At 44.9% G+C, this 17,973-nt stretch overlaps 1 protein-coding gene across 2 annotated transcripts in view; it reads left to right on the top strand.

The window, feature by feature from the left end:
• Positions 1-15,439: 15,439 nt before the first annotated feature.
• Positions 15,440-17,973, top strand: part of JAZF1 (JAZF zinc finger 1) — a 281,117-nt gene continuing 278,583 nt past the window's right edge. Inside the window, exon 1 of one of the 2 annotated variants that reach the window (XM_036453903.2) lies at positions 15,440-15,672. In XM_036453903.2, coding sequence (XP_036309796.1) covers positions 15,558-15,672 — 115 coding nt within the window. In that variant the 5' untranslated portion in view covers positions 15,440-15,557. The remainder of the gene's footprint in view (positions 15,673-17,973) is intronic. The other variant, XM_036453901.2, reaches the window with a different exon arrangement.

Genomic DNA, 17,973 nt, shown 5'->3' with positions numbered 1-17,973 from the left:
GAAGGCCTACTCTTGCACAAATTTGGTGCATTGGGCCTCTGGTCTATAATAATAAAAGCATAATATGCTAATTAGACTGGACATCCTCCCAGATGAAATCAGGGCTATGAGGGCCAGGCTGCCTCTTACACACCCCCTACTGGGGATGTGCCCACAACCAAGGTACATGCCCCTGACTGGAATCGAACCTGGGACCTTTCAGTCCGCAGGCCGATGCTCTATCCACTGAGCCAAATCAGTTTTGGCAAGAGTTCTTTATATATTCTGAATACAATTATCTTATCAAATATATACTTTGAAAAAATTTTCTCCTATGTTGTGGCTGGCCTTAATTTTTTTTGCTGGTATCCTTTGAAGGACAAACACTTTAACTTAAGTTTTGATTAAGTCCAATTTATATATTTTTTCTTTTTGTTGCTTATGCTTTTGGAGTCAAATCTGAGAAACTGTTGCCTAATCCAGGATTTACTGTTATGTTTTCTTCTATAAGTTTTATGTGTGTAGTTCCTACATTTAGGCATTTAATCCATTTTGACTTAACTTTTGTATACAGTATGAGGTAGGGGTCCAAATTCATTCTTTTCATGTGGTTATTATTGTGCAGCTGTTCCAACACCATTTGTTGAAAGACTATTATTTACCTCATTGAATTGTCTTGACACTCTTGTTGAAAAATCACTGGATTATAAATGTAACATTTCAATTCTATTCCATTGATCAATATGTCTGTCCTTATGCAGTACCACACTGGCTTGATTTATGTAATTTTGGAATTGAGAAGTATTAGTCCTCCAATTTCTTCTTCTTTTTATAAAAAAATATTTTTTATTGATTTGAGAGAGAAAAAGACAGAAACATCAATGATGAGAGAGTATTATTGATCAGCTGCTTCCTGCACACCCCACAGTGGGGATCGTGCCTACAATCTGGACATGGACCAGGAATCAAACCATGACCTCCTGGTTCTAGGTGGACACTCAATCACTGAGTCACACTGGCCCGGCTCTTGTTATTTTTAAAGATTGTTTTGACTATTCTGGGTCCTGAGATATGTAATATGAATTTTAGGATCAACTCTTAAATTCCTGCCAAAACAATAAATAAATAAGTGGCAGCTGGGAATTTTTTTTAAAAGAGGAATTAAGCTGATACATTTGGGTTATATTGCTATAGATCAATTTAAGGAGTATTGCCATCTTAACAATATTAAGTTTTCCATTGAGATATCTTCCCATTTAGTTAGGTCTTTTCTTATCTTTCAAAAATGTTTTATTTTATAGTTTTTCCATGTTTAGATATTGTACTCTTTTTTTTGTTGTTGTTAAATTTATTCCTAAGTATTTTGTTATTTCTGGTGCTGTTATAAATGAAATTGTTTTCCTAATTTTATTTTCAATTATCCATTGCTAGTGTAGAGAAATACAATTGATTTTTGCACATTGATCTTGTAGCCTGCAGTCTTGCTGAACTCATTTATTAATTCTAATAGATTTTTTTCTGCTTGTGTATGAATTCCTTAGGATTTTATATGTATGAGATCCTGTCATCTGAATAAACAATTAGTTTTTGAACTTGTCAAACAAAAGTCATGCCTGCATTGGAGTAGAGGAAGTGTTGCCAGCAAGCAGCAAAATGCCCACCTTATTATTTGAGGGAAAAGAAAAATTTCCATCTTAGGGTATTTGCTGGAATGTTCCATTAAGCAGATGTTCTTGAACAGGGGATAGTTTTACCAAGGGGACATCTGGTAATGTCTGAAGTCACTTTGGGTTGTCACAACTTGGTGAAAGGGGTGGGGGGTGGGGTGAGATGAAGTGTGTGGTGGGGAGGGGGGGGGGAGAGATGCGATTTGATACCAGCATCTAGTGCATAGAAGTACATACCTCCTTCTCCCCCATTCCCCAACAAAGAATGATCTGGCCCAATATGTCAATAGTGCTGAGGCTGAGAAACCATGGATTAAAGGAATAGCTTTTAAAAATATCCTCTCACCTGTGCTTAAGCTACTCTTCTCAAGTCTGCAGGATTCTAAAGAAGTTTCGGGAATGATTTCTCATCCCACAGGGGCTGACTAAAAGATGGAGATAGTGTCTTGGGCCCTAGGTCAGCAAATCCATGAACATTTGGGCAAATAGTGCACAATCTTTAATAGGACAGATTTCAACGCTGGGTATAGAACACATCCCCGGTGCCCCGATTCCAGTGGCCATGTGTGACCATTACTGTGACATCAACAGGGGAAATTAGGCTTTGTCGAGATTGATGCTTATACAGTTTGAAGGGGGAACTCTTTAGAAGAACATAGTATTAGACACAGGACTTGGGAGAGACGTGTGCAGGTTTCAGGTCCCTGAATCAGAAATGGCATTAGCGTTAGGGTGAACCTTCCCCAGAGCAGAGGTTGTGCAGAGTGCAGTGTGACCACCTGGAAATTGCTTCATCCCTCCTGCTTTTTTGAAGAGTTCTTTAGCTAATTTGCATGAAGGAAACTATAAGCAGCATGGTGTTTTAATTACTCATATTTTTAAACTTTTTCTCTCTGAAAACAATCTAAAAGTTCTGCAGTTTGGCTCTGAGACTAAAGTTAACAACTGCAGAGATATAAACAACAGTCCTAGATATTTAAAAGCAGGTGCTGGATGGTTAGTCAAGACAACAGATGGCTTTGGTAATATATATTTCCAAATGTTGCAGGATGAATTTAGTACTTAGGAAGAGTGCTTTGCAGATACAAATGAGTCAGGTAACCCATATTGCCATAAAAGCTGTAAAATGTACATTTTATAGTTGAAACATTATTATTTCATACTTATGTAGCACTTTGTGCCTGCTAAGTGTTCTCTAGTTTTTTATTATTTCTTCTAATGGTCTGGTAAGGCCAGTCATGGTAGTTTTAGCATCATTTAAAAACTGCTAGAAAGAGGGAAAGGCTTCCAAAAATGACGCAGAGTCAGGAAGAGGGAGACACAACAGGACAGACTCAGAGGAGCAGGGATACTGGAGAAATCCTAAGGAAGGCATGCCTGAAATGGCTATAGTTGTGGCCATCACAGAAACCCGGATTTCCAGGCATGGAGCCAGGTATCTTGCAGAACTTGAGAGGGAGAGTGTTAGAATTAATAAAAGGACACATTACTTGTTTCACTTACAAACAAGTGCATAGAACAGACAGAAGGAGTATTTGGCCAAATTTACAAACAACTAGGCCATAATTAAGTACCATCAAAGTGCAGAATTCCCTGCATCAATGTCAGAGAGAAAATCCAGGCCCCTGGTTGCAAATTCCCTTAGTGTCATTGTCCAAGGAGGTTGGGAGTGGACCTGAGCCAGAACATCCAGGCATATGTCACATCTATCTTCCTGACCCATCAGATGTGGGTGGATTTCAGCAAACCTCTGAACTCCATGGCCAGTCCAGAACCAACTGAACATGTAGTTTCTTTCTGAGTGGTTGAAATTCCAGAATTATAGTTATTCATGATTATGTAATAATAATGGCAGGCATTTAATACTCAATATGTGTCAGACATTAACTCATTTAATCTTCACAGTAACACTGTGAAATAAGTACTTACTTGACAGATAAAACCGAGACTCGGAGGGGTTAAGTCACATACCCAAGGTCACCCAGCTAGCAAATAGCAGACTCCAGATTTGAACCCCACACAGCCTGGCTCCATAGTCTCTGCTGTCTTCTCTAGAATGCCATATTAAGAGCCTTTAAAATGATTTCTCACAGTTTGATTTACAAATGAAATACCAATGAACATTTAATAATTTCAGTAGAATTAGAAATGAGCAAGCTATTTTTAAAGATAGAAGAATAAGTTGTGTGTTTTTGTCCCAAGGATCACCCACATACTGTATGTTCTTTCATATTCCTAAATTGCTTTAGAATTTATTATCATACTTGTTATTTTCTCAGTTCTAGTCAGTTGGCATTTCTGGGCCAAGTCCAGAAAACACTTCTGTTTTCCTCTATTGATTTGCGACCTACCTGTGACAAGGACCTTTTTAAAAAAAATCATCATCTTGTACCTTGCATAAGTTGGCATATTGATAAATATTCACTGAATGAATACCAAGTATTAGTGGGGATCTTATGAAATCTTACTGCCTGTTTCATCAACATAATTGGAATCATTTAATGTAATGGGACATTTTTGACTGGCTGCTACTTGTGTGGAAAACAAACTTTCTCACCATTTCCCACCTGTTCACCATCTGCCCCAACACACCCCCACACACAAACTCCCTCCCCAAGTTCACCACTATGGATACTGAAAGGAAATTTTGATGGAGTGCTTACATATTCCTATTTCATGAGGACAGGTCAGAACCAACAGGTTCTTGGGAATTTGGGTTATACTTGCATTTTTAATAACTTAATTAAGATAACTGAAATGTATTTACCTCTAAACCATTTCCCCAAATTGCTATGGTACTTGAATTCTTATGATTTTGTGGGCTATGTATATGTCTTATTGTATACATTTTTGGTATGTCTTATTCTAGTAGCAACCTTTTAATTTGCTGTTTGTAAGCTTCTCTGCTCCAGTAAAACCAGGACACCTTGTGTAATGAGCCTGTTGGCAAAGCCAAAGTAGAAGGCCCTGGGAACCATCAAACACTGAGAGCGGGTATGTAAACTGGCAAACCCACTTTGGAAAGTGGTTTGGCAACATCTAATGAAACTGGACGTGGACTATATTGACACCCACCAGCCTAGTGATACAACTTTATCCACACCCCATGCTAGGACACACTCCAGCTGTCCTTCCTTTATGAATGTTCAGGCCTGTTGTTGGCACCTCTCTCCAGCAGTGTCCCTTCCATCAATGTCCCTCCGCCCATCAGAGGCCTGCGTACTAAGAACTCAGTGGAGGAGTTTAGGAGACTGGAGCAGCTTCCTGTCAGTAAGCTTCCTAATGGCTATGTATTGTACATTTCCACATCTTCTCCAAAAACCTTCAAACTCTACCATTTAGGATGACCTCAATATCCAGTACTAGAAAGGCCTACACAAACTGGCTCAGGCTGGAAAGGTGAGTGCTTGGCTTGTGTAATTGCAAAGATCAGCACAGTTCTAGCAGAGCTCTAGTCAGTTCTCTGAAATCTCTCAAATCTGTGGTTTGCTAGGTTGGTTTTAGCCTCAGGCAGAAGGCCCTCATGATCATTAGATGCCTGCCAGCATCAACCGAGCTATGTACATGCTTCTTTGTTCAAATGAGGACAAGAGAGCAGCCTCTATCCAGACGACCATGAATAAAAGCTCAAAACTTAACTCTTGGGACCTTCTGGGTCCAACTTCTGAGCCAGTCATTTTGATAGCAAGACCCCGGTTGCTGCAGAGTTGAAGCCCCAAGGCCTAGTTAAGCAAACAAAACAAAGCAAACAAACACAGCTCCTGTTGCTCCTTCTCCTAGAATAGAGGGTACTTATTCTTCTATATTTACATAAGTAAAAGGACTCACTCAAATGGGAAAGTCCCAGAACAGAAAAGGTATGCTCCAAAGTGATTTCACATCCTCATGAGATCTTAGAAATGGCATTGGTTGGCAATTGTAAATGCCAGTTTTTCTCCTCCAACATGAAGGTCTGTCTCACTACTGTACCAGACTGTACCACCCACCCCTTCCCCAAGAAGCCTAAGGACATTTGGTGAGAAGAGGTGACCACATGTCATACCATCTGAGCACTGGATTCGGGGATAATAATAATGCCTCATCTTTGATTAGCATTTTACAGTTTCCAGTGAGTTTGCACATGCGCCATCTCATTTCATCCCTGGGACCGGGGTAGGATCTGGACTGTTATATCCAGATAAGGGAATCTTTTTGAGTGACTGACTTCCCCAAGATCATTGGCTTTTAAGTGATAGAACTGGCCTTGGGACCTGGGTCTTTTGGATGCTAAACCTTTGTAGGGATTTTTCCTCTAATCTGTTGGACCAGAGTACAGGGTAAGGAAAAATCAGAAATGCGAATGTGACTGTGGTTCAGAAAGGGGCAGACTGAGCAGGGGTGGTCAGAGTGGGTGAACAGGAGAGAGAAGACAAAGATCTCAACCTTTGTTTCTGCACTTTGGTTTCTTTTCTTTCCCAATTTCCTTTTTCCTAACTGAATTTCTTTCTCAAATTCTCTCCTCTAGTACAACTTTCTCAAAAACAGTACCAAACACTTTCTATGCCCAGACTCAATTCAAGAATCGGTCTCAAAAAGGTATTGGGTGTTAGCAGGGGTGGTGATGGTGAGGGGACAAGGTGAAGAAAAATGGGAGGATGCACAGGATTGGGTAGATGGGTGAGAAAGGGATTGGTAAAAGAGAAAAGTTGGCTCTGATACCAAAGATTAATTATCATCTAAAATGTTAGATTACCACATACATTTTAAATGCCTTCCAGGCAATGTGATCTTGAAATGCAGACCTAGCAACAGAATACTCAAAGACAGGAAAGACCAAGCCTACCAATTGAAGGTTTTAGTTAATTATTTTAAAGTCTAACTGGAGACTGGCCAGGCACTATAAAACATCTATATATGCCCTCATTTTAGGTTAATTTGGAGTAAATTCAGCTTGTTGAAAATTACTTTTCTTAAGATTCACTGGGAAATTTGGGGAGAAATTGAGAACTAAGAGGTGGGCAGCCCCATCATGTTGGAGATTCTGTTGAAGTTGCAAAGGGTCCTTTCTGAATTATCTGCACTAAGAATTAGATTGAATTTAATCTCACGGTAGTGAGCAATTTAGAAATAATTCAGACTCTTGTTGGCTGTTGTGATGGTGAAAGTAAGTCAATTGTTGCACTGTGGCATGCGAGAGAAAACAGAGGTTGCAAACTGGTGGCTCACGGGACAAATATGGCCGCAGATGGGACTCCTTTGCCTTCTAGTGTTTTGGGAGAACATTGTTCTCCAGTTCACTGGTCCCCACATAATACTTACACATGCACACACATACTCCCCACTTCTCTCATTACTTCCTTTTCTTGGCCCTTAGGACTTCTGAGTTTGAGACCTCTAAGATTAAATTTTTTTAAAAAGTCATATATAGAAAGCACTGCAGATGTTGGCAAAAGCACGCCAGGATGAAAGTTATAGAAAGATGAGTTTAGTTATCAAACCAAGGGGGAAAGTCCTCTGTAGAATTTCTGAAAGGTAACGCTAGCTTCCACAGGAATCCAGAGCTGGAAGAGAAAGGGCTGAGTTGCAGGGTCCTTTGAGATGCATTTAGCAGGGCTGTTTGTTCTTTGGAACTAAAACTACAACAGCAAATAAAATTATGTCAGGCAACTGGCTGAAAAGCAACATGATTGAAGTCATTATACACAGGAGACAAAGACCATGACAAAAGCAAAAAGAGTCACCTTTCCACATGATAGGTGATGTGGTTGTTCCCTTCTCTGCCCCAATATCAACAGAAGGAAGGTACACAATGAAAGATAAGTTGGGAACTAGCTAAGGAGCAAAACACCAGTATCTTTTCAAAGTCCTATTTCTATAAAAAAGTCAGTTTTAAGGTAAGGTATTTAGGCAACAGCAATGAAAGTACTTTTAAAAGCAGCAGGAAAGGGGAAAGACAAGCCAAGAGCCTCAATACTGATGGACACCCCAAGCCCCCTCCTTCATCAATACCCCATCCTGACCCTTGTACCCTCCCCTAAATGCATTTGAGATAGAGGATGCTTTTGCCCCCAATCGAAGTGTCTGTGCGGTATGCAAGCATGACCCTACCTCTGGCCAAGAACATGATTCTTCTCCCAAATTCAAGGTGAAATATGAAAATAATCTACACGCCCAAATGCAACTATGGATCTATGTTAAGACGAGGACCCTGGAGTTAGGCTGTCCTGAGTTCAAATCCTAGTTCTAGCACTTGTCAGCTTTATGGACCTCAGTAAATTACCTTATTTACCTGGGTCTTGTTTTTTCTCATCCACAGTTTGGGCATAATGCATTTTACTATCTCAGAGGTTTTAAAAACTGTTCTATGTTAATACATCTAGTTCAGTGCCTGACACAGCAGTAGGCACTCAATGACTGTTATTTAAAACAAACCATCACGATGAACTTGAACATCTGTGAAAGGGAAAGGTGTCCTAGTCAGTCAAATGAAAGGAGAGCCAGTGTCAGATCTCATGTCATGGCTGAATGCCTCTCTGCTTATCTCTGTCCAGTTGAATGGCTTTGTCTGCATCAGCAGAGAGTAGGAAACTAGTGCCATCAAAACCAATGAGACAAGCACTTTGTAAGTGCCTGTTATGGCACAGGGCAGTGACTCTGTGCTGGACCTGAAAAGAGCTCTCCTTAAAGACTGGGCCATGACCATGGGAAGGTATAACTATTGTAATCTATCCAGACTCAGAGATGATGGAAGACAAATCTTTCACTGATGCTACTACATAAGAGAACTGTAAGAAATTGTTAGAAATTGCTTCAGCATTGAAATCTTAGTGCATTGCCTTATCACAGTGCTGAATTATACCCCTGTACAACCTTTATTGAGCACTACAGGCAGGCACAGTGAAAAATGGTCTCATTTCTCAAGAACACTAGATCAGCAGCCTCCAAACTATAATGCATTCATCCCAAGATGGGGGGTCAGATAATACTCTGGGTTTGGGATGAAGCATGAGACCTTCCATTTCTGTTTTTAAAAACTTATCTTCTTAAAGTATCTGATGTATTTTGTAATATAAATACCATATCAGAGTAGGTATATAATTGCATATAATTTATAAATAAAAATACAAAGATTGGTGAGATCAAGTTTAAAATTTTTATTGATGGGGTTCTTGATTAAAAACATTTGAGCCACCCTAACTGGTTTGTTTCAGTGGACAGAGCATCAGCCTGCAGACAAAAGGGTCCCAAGTTCGATTCCCAGTCAGGGCACATAACTGGGTTGTAGGCTCAATCCCCAGTATAGGGCCTGCAGGAGGCAACCAGTCAATGATTCTCTCTCATCATTGATGTTCCTATCTCCCTATTCCTTCCTCTCTGAAATCAATAAAAAATATATTTAAAGACTATTTGGGCCCTGCTGGTGCAGCTCAGTGTTGGGCATTGACCTATGAACCAGGTCATGGTTTGATTCCTGGTAAGGGCACATGCCTGGGTTACAGGCTAGATCTCCAGTAGGGGGTGTGCAGAAGGCTGCCAATCGATGATTTCTTTCAACAATTATATTTCTTTCTCTTTCCCTTCCTCTCTGAAGTCAAAATAAAAATTTATTTTTAAAAAACATAATTTGGGAACCACTGGTTTAAAGAAAAAGGACAAGTAAACCAACAGTCAAAATCTAATGCAGAAGGAGCTTGGCTGAGGCACAGATGATAAGCACGTAGCTCAGCAGACAAGGCTTCCTGGTGGAGGTGACAGGCAGAGCTGCTGAAGTGTGTTTGGTGGAGAAGAGGAAAGAATGTTTCAGGTGGGACACACAACACATGCAAAGGCGAGGTGGCCTGTGTGTGTACAATGAGTGCATTTCGAAAACCAAAGGAATGAGATCCATTTGAAATGTCAGGCTACTGAGGGACTGAAGGAAGTAGGGCTGGGAGGTTTCTGCAGAGATCCCATTATGATGGTCATTCAATGGGAAGTCTATTCTGATGGTGAAGGTTTATGCTGAGGGATTTTAGCAGGGGAGGTGACACCAGGGAGCAATGTTCCCAACTTGGTCCTTCAACCCACTCTCCATTGATACTTGTCTGAGTCCCAGAGAAAAGCTAGTGAAACCTCAAAAAACTGGGGGGTGGGGCTTGGGGGGTGGGGAGACACATTTCTGGGCAGAAAGGTTGTGCAGTTGGTTTTAAGTATTAGTGCCTTGGTGACTCCATTATAGCCAAAGCTGATAACCTAATGCAGGAGGGAAATGGCAGACACCAGAGCAGCCAAGAGGATAAGAACAGTACATGGAGTCCACGAAGCCATACTGGCAGGCTTTGAGGACCAATTCAGGAGGGCCCTGCAAAGCATCAGCTGCTCCCTCATATGAGGAGAGACTGTTCTTGTCTTATTCATTGTGTATCCCTTGGATCAGAACTGTAGGGTTATCCAAATCCTGGGGTCACTGTTAATGCAGTTACCTGTGTAAGTTACACCTTCTACAGTTGTGCACCAGGAGCCTTGCATAGATGTTCAATCATGTAAAAGGAACCAGTGAAACACTGATGGCTTGGCTGTTCTTACGCCCTTATTTAAACTGGAGGCCGGGCTGGCCTTATTCCATCAAGTTGGGGTTGTAGCTATCATCAGGCAGCAGTGTGGCAGACTGTAGTAGGAGGGTAGGCCTGTGATGTTCAGTTAGAACGGTAGTCATTGGCTGGGTATTTCATTAATCTAGTTCTGAAGAAATCCTGCAAGGAACTGGAAATGCAATGTCATAACTATGTATATAGCCAACAAGGCAGAAACTGCCAGGTGGGGAGCTAAGGGGTACTGCCCCTGAGGGTTTTCCTGTCACTCTTTCTAAGGCTAACCCTTAATTCTAAGAAGAATGAGACGGGAGGCCCAAAATGAGAAAGAAGAGCAGATAAAGCCGATTCATTTCTGAGCTTGGATAAAATCAATACAAAGAGCTTAAGACTTGGTGGCATAAATATTAAACAAGAAAACCTGGAGTAGACACTGTCCTCCTTGGAAGGTGGTGGGGCCTAAAGAAAGCATCCCATTGAGGCAAAGATTGCTGTTGGCAGACGTGGCAGCCTGAGTCTTCAAGAGCCCGAGAGTATCAAAGTGTCTTATAAATGGCCAGAGGCTGGCACGGGCTGAAGAAGACCTGGGTTTATGATCTGCTCAGTCTACACAGTGATGACAGTAAAGGAATACCGCAAACCGCCTAAGATCCTGTTTCCTTCTGGAATACCTGAAAGATCCCGTAAGAGGGACCTGCAGAATGACCCAGAAAACCCAGAGTGGAAGGCAGTATGGAGAGTTAATTTAAAAATAGAATCCAATGTTCATGCACGTCCTCTTGTAGTATTAACAGATGTCCACACAGGGCACAGGAAGCGCATGGTTTTGATTATCAGTGTATCCCTAGATTAACAGAATGCTGTATGTGGAGGCCAGACAATTGTATGAAACAGAACCCTTTGGCGGCTTCGATTGGCTCCATTAGGCTAATGGATTTAGACCTTCCTGGCACCTAGAATTTGAGTAATGGCCATGCTGGGTTTGGGGAAACCGCTATTGGATACCAGATCATTTGTAATGCTATCTATGTACCAAGCTATGGGGCCACTATAGTGTGTCCATATTTTGTGTAGGCCAACATACTGGGAGGCACAGTGCTCTGGGGAAAGGCAAATGGTTTCTAGTTCACAGCTGCTATCATGTCCTTCTGACCCCTCAGTTCTCTCACTGTCCCTTTCTTTTGAAGTATCTTTACTACCCAAATTGGGTAGTCAAATGTTTTTTTTTTGAAAGCACAGAGGTATATCAGCCATCACTTTCTCTTGGACATAATAGGTTGAAGGGTTTGTTCTATGCTTTTATAATCTAATGTTGACTTTATCTGAAGGAACACTGTTGAAACAAACATGTCTAGTATATCAGTATAATGGTAAGCATGCCATTGTAAAGCATTTTTTTTTTTAAGTTTGCCTGTGGTTACTCTGACCTTTTTTTGTCTATTGCTGCCTTATTGAGTGCACTATGAACATAGACAGGAAACAGACTGCGTGTGCCTGGCGAGAACTCATTCCAGGCGTCTGGCCTCAGTTTACCACATCCTTACCTCATCTACAAAACCAGTGGGTCTGATGGCCAGAGTATCTTCCAGATCTTAAAGCCCATGACTTTGTACTGAATATAAAGACCAGAAATGCCTCGACTGTGGGCAATTAAAAAAATATATATTATCAGAATGTCAGATAAGTAAAGCTTTAGTTCATAAATGAAGAATTCATAAAGTGGGTTATTTCATGCAAAAAAGACTCAAAAATTTAGTAATTGACAGTGTTTCCTAAACTTTTGACATATGTGAACCCCTTCTATAATTTTCGTAACACTGAGTACCCCTCGTACTCATGAGAACGTAGAATTAGGCGCAGCTAAGCACGGTGCAGTGCATATCCACACCATACTCCGGTGCAACGCGTACCCCCACCAAACTCTTCCTGTACCCCTGGGGGTACACGTACCACACTTTGGGAAACACTGGAAGATAAAGAAAAAAAATAATTTTAAAATATAAATATTTATGTTATGTTATTTTGACTTATTATTATCAAAATCTATTTATTAAATTTGACCAATCAAGATTTAATCTTAGGAATACTGAAACTGATAGTCATTAGTAGAAACTTACCTGTTTGTGCAGCCCAGTCTCCTTACTTCATTCATCTTCCACCTACACATTTCTTGCACTTTCCATCTCTGAGCTCTCTCTCTTGAACTACCTCTGTTCCTCTCCACACTTTCTCTGGAGTTAATTCCCCATTGAGTCTTTCCTCCAGAGGACAGAGCTGCTACTTCTTCAAGCTCTGGAGAATGCATGGTGGGGGTGCCTGACACATCTCTAGGGGGAAGCTGTTCCGGTACCTGTATGGCTGAAGCCTTTGCATTTTCTTTCCTTGTCTTGTTTTGGTTTGGTGTGTGTCTGCCATATATCTGTCTGCTCTTAGCTGAAGGCCTTCCCAGAGTGAACAACTGAATGCACTGCACAGCTGCCAGGATTCTAATTCAAGATCTAGAATTCTCACTCCTGCACTTTAGACCTTTGTTTGGCCCTAGTTCCTGCCAACCGGGTCCTTGGCTGATTATCAGTCCCACTGGGGCCCTGTCCCCACCCCCAGTGGGCCCAGGAAACCATTCTTGGCACCAGACTGAACTTCAACACAACTCCCCTAGCTTCACCCAACCCAACTCTCATCTAAGCATAAGTTTGTTACCTTGTGAGCTGGGAAACAGAAGAAATGAGAAAGAAGAGAAAATGTCATGGATGAGGGAATTCATCACACCCAACAATTGTTGCTGCACAACTTTGCTGTGCTTTTACTCTAAATACACAAATGAAAAGCCTTAACAATCCTATTGTTGGAAACTAGAGGCCCAGTGCATGAAATTCGTGCACAGGGGCAAGGGGTGTTCCTCAGCCCAGCTTGCACCTCTCCAATCTAGGACCCCTTGAGAGATGTCCACTGGGATCGGGCCTAAACGGGCAGTCGGACATCCCTCTCACAATCCAGGACTGCTGGCTCCCAACTGCTCACCTGCCTGCCTTCCTGATTGCCCCTAACTGCTTCTGCCTGCCAGCCTGTCACCTCCTAACCACACCCCTGCCAGCCTGATGATGCCTAACTGCTCCCCTGCCAGACTGGTTCCCCCAGCTGCCCTCCCCTGCAGGCCTGGTTGCCCCCAACTTCCCTGCTCTGCCAGCTTGGGCACCCCTAAGTTCCCTCCCCTGCAGGCTTGATTACCCCCAACTGCCCTCCCCTGCTGGCCATCTTGTGGTGGTCATCTTGTGACTACATAGGGGCAGGATCTTTGACCACATGGGGGCAGCCCATCTTGTGTATTGGAGTAATGTTTAATCTGCATACTATTCTTTTATTAGATAGACTAGAGGCCTGGTGCACAGGTGGGGGCCAGCTGGTTTACCCTGAAAGATGTCCCAGATCAGGGTGGGGTTCCCTTGGGCAATGAGCTTGTGGTGGTTTGCAGGCTGGCCATGCCCCCTGGCAACCCAAGTGGAGGCCCTGGTATCTGGGGTCTATTTATCTTCTACAATTAAAACATTGTAGCCTGGAGTGGAGCCAAGCCTTCTGCTTGCTCTGGGGCAGCAGCCATTTCTGTTGGGATTTATGTATCTTCTATAATCGTAACTTTGTAGCTTTAAGTGGAGGCCTAGGCCAGCCAGAGTGTGCAGAAAGCTTGGCTTTCTCCATTGCCAGGGGCAACCCTAGCCTCCTGCTCTTCCCTGCTCCATGGCTGCTGCCATTTCTGTTTGGATTTAAGTATCTTCTATCATTGAAACTTTGTAGCCTTGAGTAGAGGCCTAGGCCGACAAGGGCAGGCAGAAAGCTTGGCTTCCCCCATTGTCTGGGAAACCCAAGTCTTCCTCCTGCTCTCTGTGGCCGTAGCCATCTTGATTGGGCTTGTTTGCATATTCGCTTCTGATTGGCTTTTGGGCGTGGCTTGTGGATATAGCAGAGTTATTATTAATTTGCATATTACTCTTTTATTAGATAGGATAACACTATAGCTGAGTATAGTTTATGGAGAGGGGAATACTATTTCTCTAAATAACTGCACCAGAGGGCAAGTGAAATTTGTCCAAAGGAACAAAATGCTAATTTTGATATTCCTGCATTAATTTAAAAAGGCACTATTGGATCATAAGCTCTTCATAATGTAATATTCCTTAGGCACTTAGAAAAATGCTATAGAGGAACACACACTTAACAGGCAAAAATATGTGTGAAACTGGGGTGGGGGTGGGGACAATGCTTGTTTTCAGGGAAGCTACCAAATTTAATTTCAGTACTTAAGTGGTCAACATTCTGGTTGGAATGCTTACAGGACAGTGCCACCTTGATTGACTGGGGACTCCCTTCTCTTTTAGATGAAGAGTTAATATGTCCCTTGACCTTCTAGCTTTAACCAATGCACTGTCATTTCTCTTCTAACAGTTTGCTCCCAGGAAGACAGATGGGTTAATTCCCAGATCTGAGGCAGGGCAGTGGGAGTCTGTAATCTGGGAAGGAATAAAATCATTGTCGTTTTTGTTTTCCCAAAAGCAGCAGGTTATATAACACACGTGGTACATATGTAAAACACACGCTAATAAAAGCACTTGGCAATCAAGCACTCTACTTTGAAATTTAAATAAAGCTAAGATTTTCTTCTGGCCTAGTGGGAAACTTCATTAAAATCAATTAGTTAGTACAAACCTCCAGAGAATAGGGACTTTTTTTTTTTTTAAAGAAGGTTTAGATAGTAAGGTGCACACAATTACCTTTCCCGGGTCCCCTGTGAATGTCATTGTCACACCTAGACAGGTGGCCAGGTGCAAGCGGATGTCCTGGAGAGGGGCCTGGGTACCTCCCGCGTTCCCACGGCTGGCTGCCTGTGTAATTGCTAGATGTGTACTACCATATACTGAGAATGCAATAGACATGGCCAAGGAGGCTGCAGACAGATTGCACGTATCACCAACTGCGAAGAGCAGGCCCCGGGAGATAAAAGTTGATGGCAGGCGCTCCCAGGTGAGGCCTCGGTGCAGGAGCAGAGGTTGGGGCCGCACAGCAGTTGCGGGCGCCCTGGTCCCTCCTCCCGGCGGCGGTGGCCTCCCCCTTCCCCCGCCGCGCCCGCCGCCGCCGCTCCCGCCGCCGCCGCCGCAGCCTCCCCTCCGCCTTCCAGTCCGTCCTCACGCTCCCTCCATCGCATCGCCCCCTCTCCCTCCGTCCCGTCCTCTCCGCGCCCCTCTCCCCGCCTCTCCCCCTCTCCCAGCCCCTCCTCGCTCCACCCCACCCTGCCGCCCTCCCTCCGCCGCCGCCCGCCCGGCCGGCCGGCGCTGCAGAGCCGACACCGGGGGGCTCTCCATGTAGCACCATGACAGGCATCGCCGCCGCCTCCTTCTTCTCCAATACCTGCCGCTTCGGGAGCTGCGGGCTGCACTTCCCCACGCTGGCCGACCTCATCGAGCACATCGAGGACAACCACATCGGTAACGGCCGGGCGGGCGGCGGCGCCCGGGGCCGGGAAACTCCTGCCCGGGGAGAAGCCGGGGTGGCCCGGGGTGGCCGGGGGGAGGCGGGCGGCGGGCGGCGGGCGGGGACCGGGCGGCGGGTCCGGAGGCGCGAGGTGCCTGGGGGCGGGGAGCGGGGGGGGCGGGGAGGGCGCCCCGGGGTGCCCGGCGGGGGGCCGGCTGGGGGGCCGGGGGCGCGGCGCCGGCTGCGGAGGGTGGGGAGGGCGCCCGCGGCGGAGGGGTGCGGGGGGCGGGCGGGCGCCGGGGATGCGGCGGGGCCGGGGCGGCGCGGGGCTGGGCTGCGGCACGGAGTTAGTTGGCCGGGGGTCGGGGCGGCCGGGGGTCGGGGCGGCCGGGGGGCCGGGGCCCGGGGCGGGCGTCCGCCGCTTCCGCCGGGCGCGAGCTGTCAGCGCTGCGGCGGCGGCCGCGGGGAGGTGGGAGCGGGGGTGGGGGTGGCTCTGCCGCGGCAGCCATTCCGCTTCCTCCTCCCGCCGCCGCCGCTGCGTCCTGTCAGCGCCCGTTGCTAGGTGTGGTGCGGCGGAGGGGGCCGAGCCGGGGCCCCGCCGGAGGAGCCGGGGACGGGGCGCCGGGACCCGGGGCCCGCCCTGCCCGGCCCGGGCGGCCGCCGGGCTGCGGGCTGAGGTCCCCGGTGCCCCCGCGGCCGCGCCCAGCGCCCCGGGGCCCGGCCGCCCGGAGGCCCTGCGGCGGCGGCGGCTGCAGAGCGGTCCCCCGGGCGCGCGGCCGGGCATTTAAACGCTCCCGGGCTCCGCGATTTGCCTTTCAGCTGCAGCTAGGCCCGAGTGCGCCCGCCGCGCCCCATCCACGGCGGCGGCCTGCGCGGCGCCCCGGGCGTGGGGGCCGCGGGGACCGCCGGGGAGGGGGCCCTCGCGGGCGGCCGCTTTCCGGTCCTGCTTAGGGCCCCAGGGCCTCTCAACAAGTCCTTTAATCCGGAGAAGTCCTTGCACACATTTGCACACTGCGATCCGGAGCTCCAGGGAGGGGGGAGGGGTGGGTGCATCTGGCTCAGGCGATCCAGCCACCTGCGGAAGGTGTGGCCAGCGCCCACGAGTTGTCCAGTGTAGGCTGGAAGGTGAAGGTGATGGCCCAGCAGGGCCGCCCAATCCAAAGGACCTGTAAATTGCCCCAGAAAGTCATTCCCAAATGAATGGTCTGGATTCAGCCACGTGGATGCCGCTCGGGTTTCTACAAAGTTGAGAGAATAAACCAGGACTGCAGTGTACTTAGGCACTAATAACATAAGGCCGATTTAAGCCCCTTTACTTAGAGTAATGCCTTCTATTAGCACATAGTGGGTGCTTGTGAAGCATCAATGCTTGTTTAGAATGGGATGAATGGTTTTAAAAAAATCATTCAAAATGTCCTCAGAATGCCATTCAAAAGATAATCCTGATGAGTAATTGACCACGTTTATGAAACGACATACTTAGCATTAAACATCCATTTCATAGCTTCTGCCATCCCCTCTGATGAAGGTATGACTGAAGAGCTAGGCAAGTTTTGGTTGTCTTAAAAGCAGTTGAATGGAGTGTTCAAGTTTGCTGATTCATTTCATGATTGAATAGCCATGACTGAAGTTGCTTAAAGGATAAATCAGATTTTTCATGATGTGTAGCTTAAAATAATACTAAAACATCCGTGATGCACAGTTCCAATAGAAATTTGTTAGTTCGAGTTTCTTTCCTTACCTTCAATAATAAATAGAAAGAAATAACTGTAAATAAGTAAATATATATTATGTAAGTAAATCAGTAGTGTCTTCTCATCTAGGGAAGGTTGTCATTGCATAGCTCATTCACTCTGATTAACAGTTACTTCAGGTTCAGCTCGTTAATTTAAAATAACTTTTCCACATTGCCTGTGTACTAGAAAGTATAAACTTATTAAAATGTGTTACAGTTAATCCTCAAGAAGGATTAACTCTAACATATTTGTAGATGATTTAAAACTAATTGTTGGTGAATCACTTTTTAAGTTTGCAGAAACTGTCTTTAGGATTGTGCAAACATTTTTAAAGAGGGTTAAGGGTTCCATAATCAATTTTCTTAAACTCAGCTTTTAAGTAATGACCATTTTCAAAAGGCCAGTGTTTTTCTCTTAGTGAAAATATTGAAAAATTAAGTTTATAACAATAGCTATGATTTAGGAGAACTGTGTAGCAAGGCTAACAATTACTATACTTTGGAAGTAGTTTGAAGTTGGCAAACTTTATGGAAAAGTAAATGTTAAAATGAACAAACAGTGAAAATCCCCAGCGTGAAG

The sequence above is a fragment of the Pipistrellus kuhlii genome, unplaced genomic scaffold, assembly GCF_014108245.1.
Source record: "Pipistrellus kuhlii isolate mPipKuh1 unplaced genomic scaffold, mPipKuh1.p scaffold_m20_p_26, whole genome shotgun sequence".
Classification (NCBI taxonomy): domain Eukaryota; kingdom Metazoa; phylum Chordata; class Mammalia; order Chiroptera; family Vespertilionidae; genus Pipistrellus; species Pipistrellus kuhlii.
Note: the sequence above shows the minus strand (reverse complement) of the source record. Positions and strands in the feature narration are given on the sequence as shown.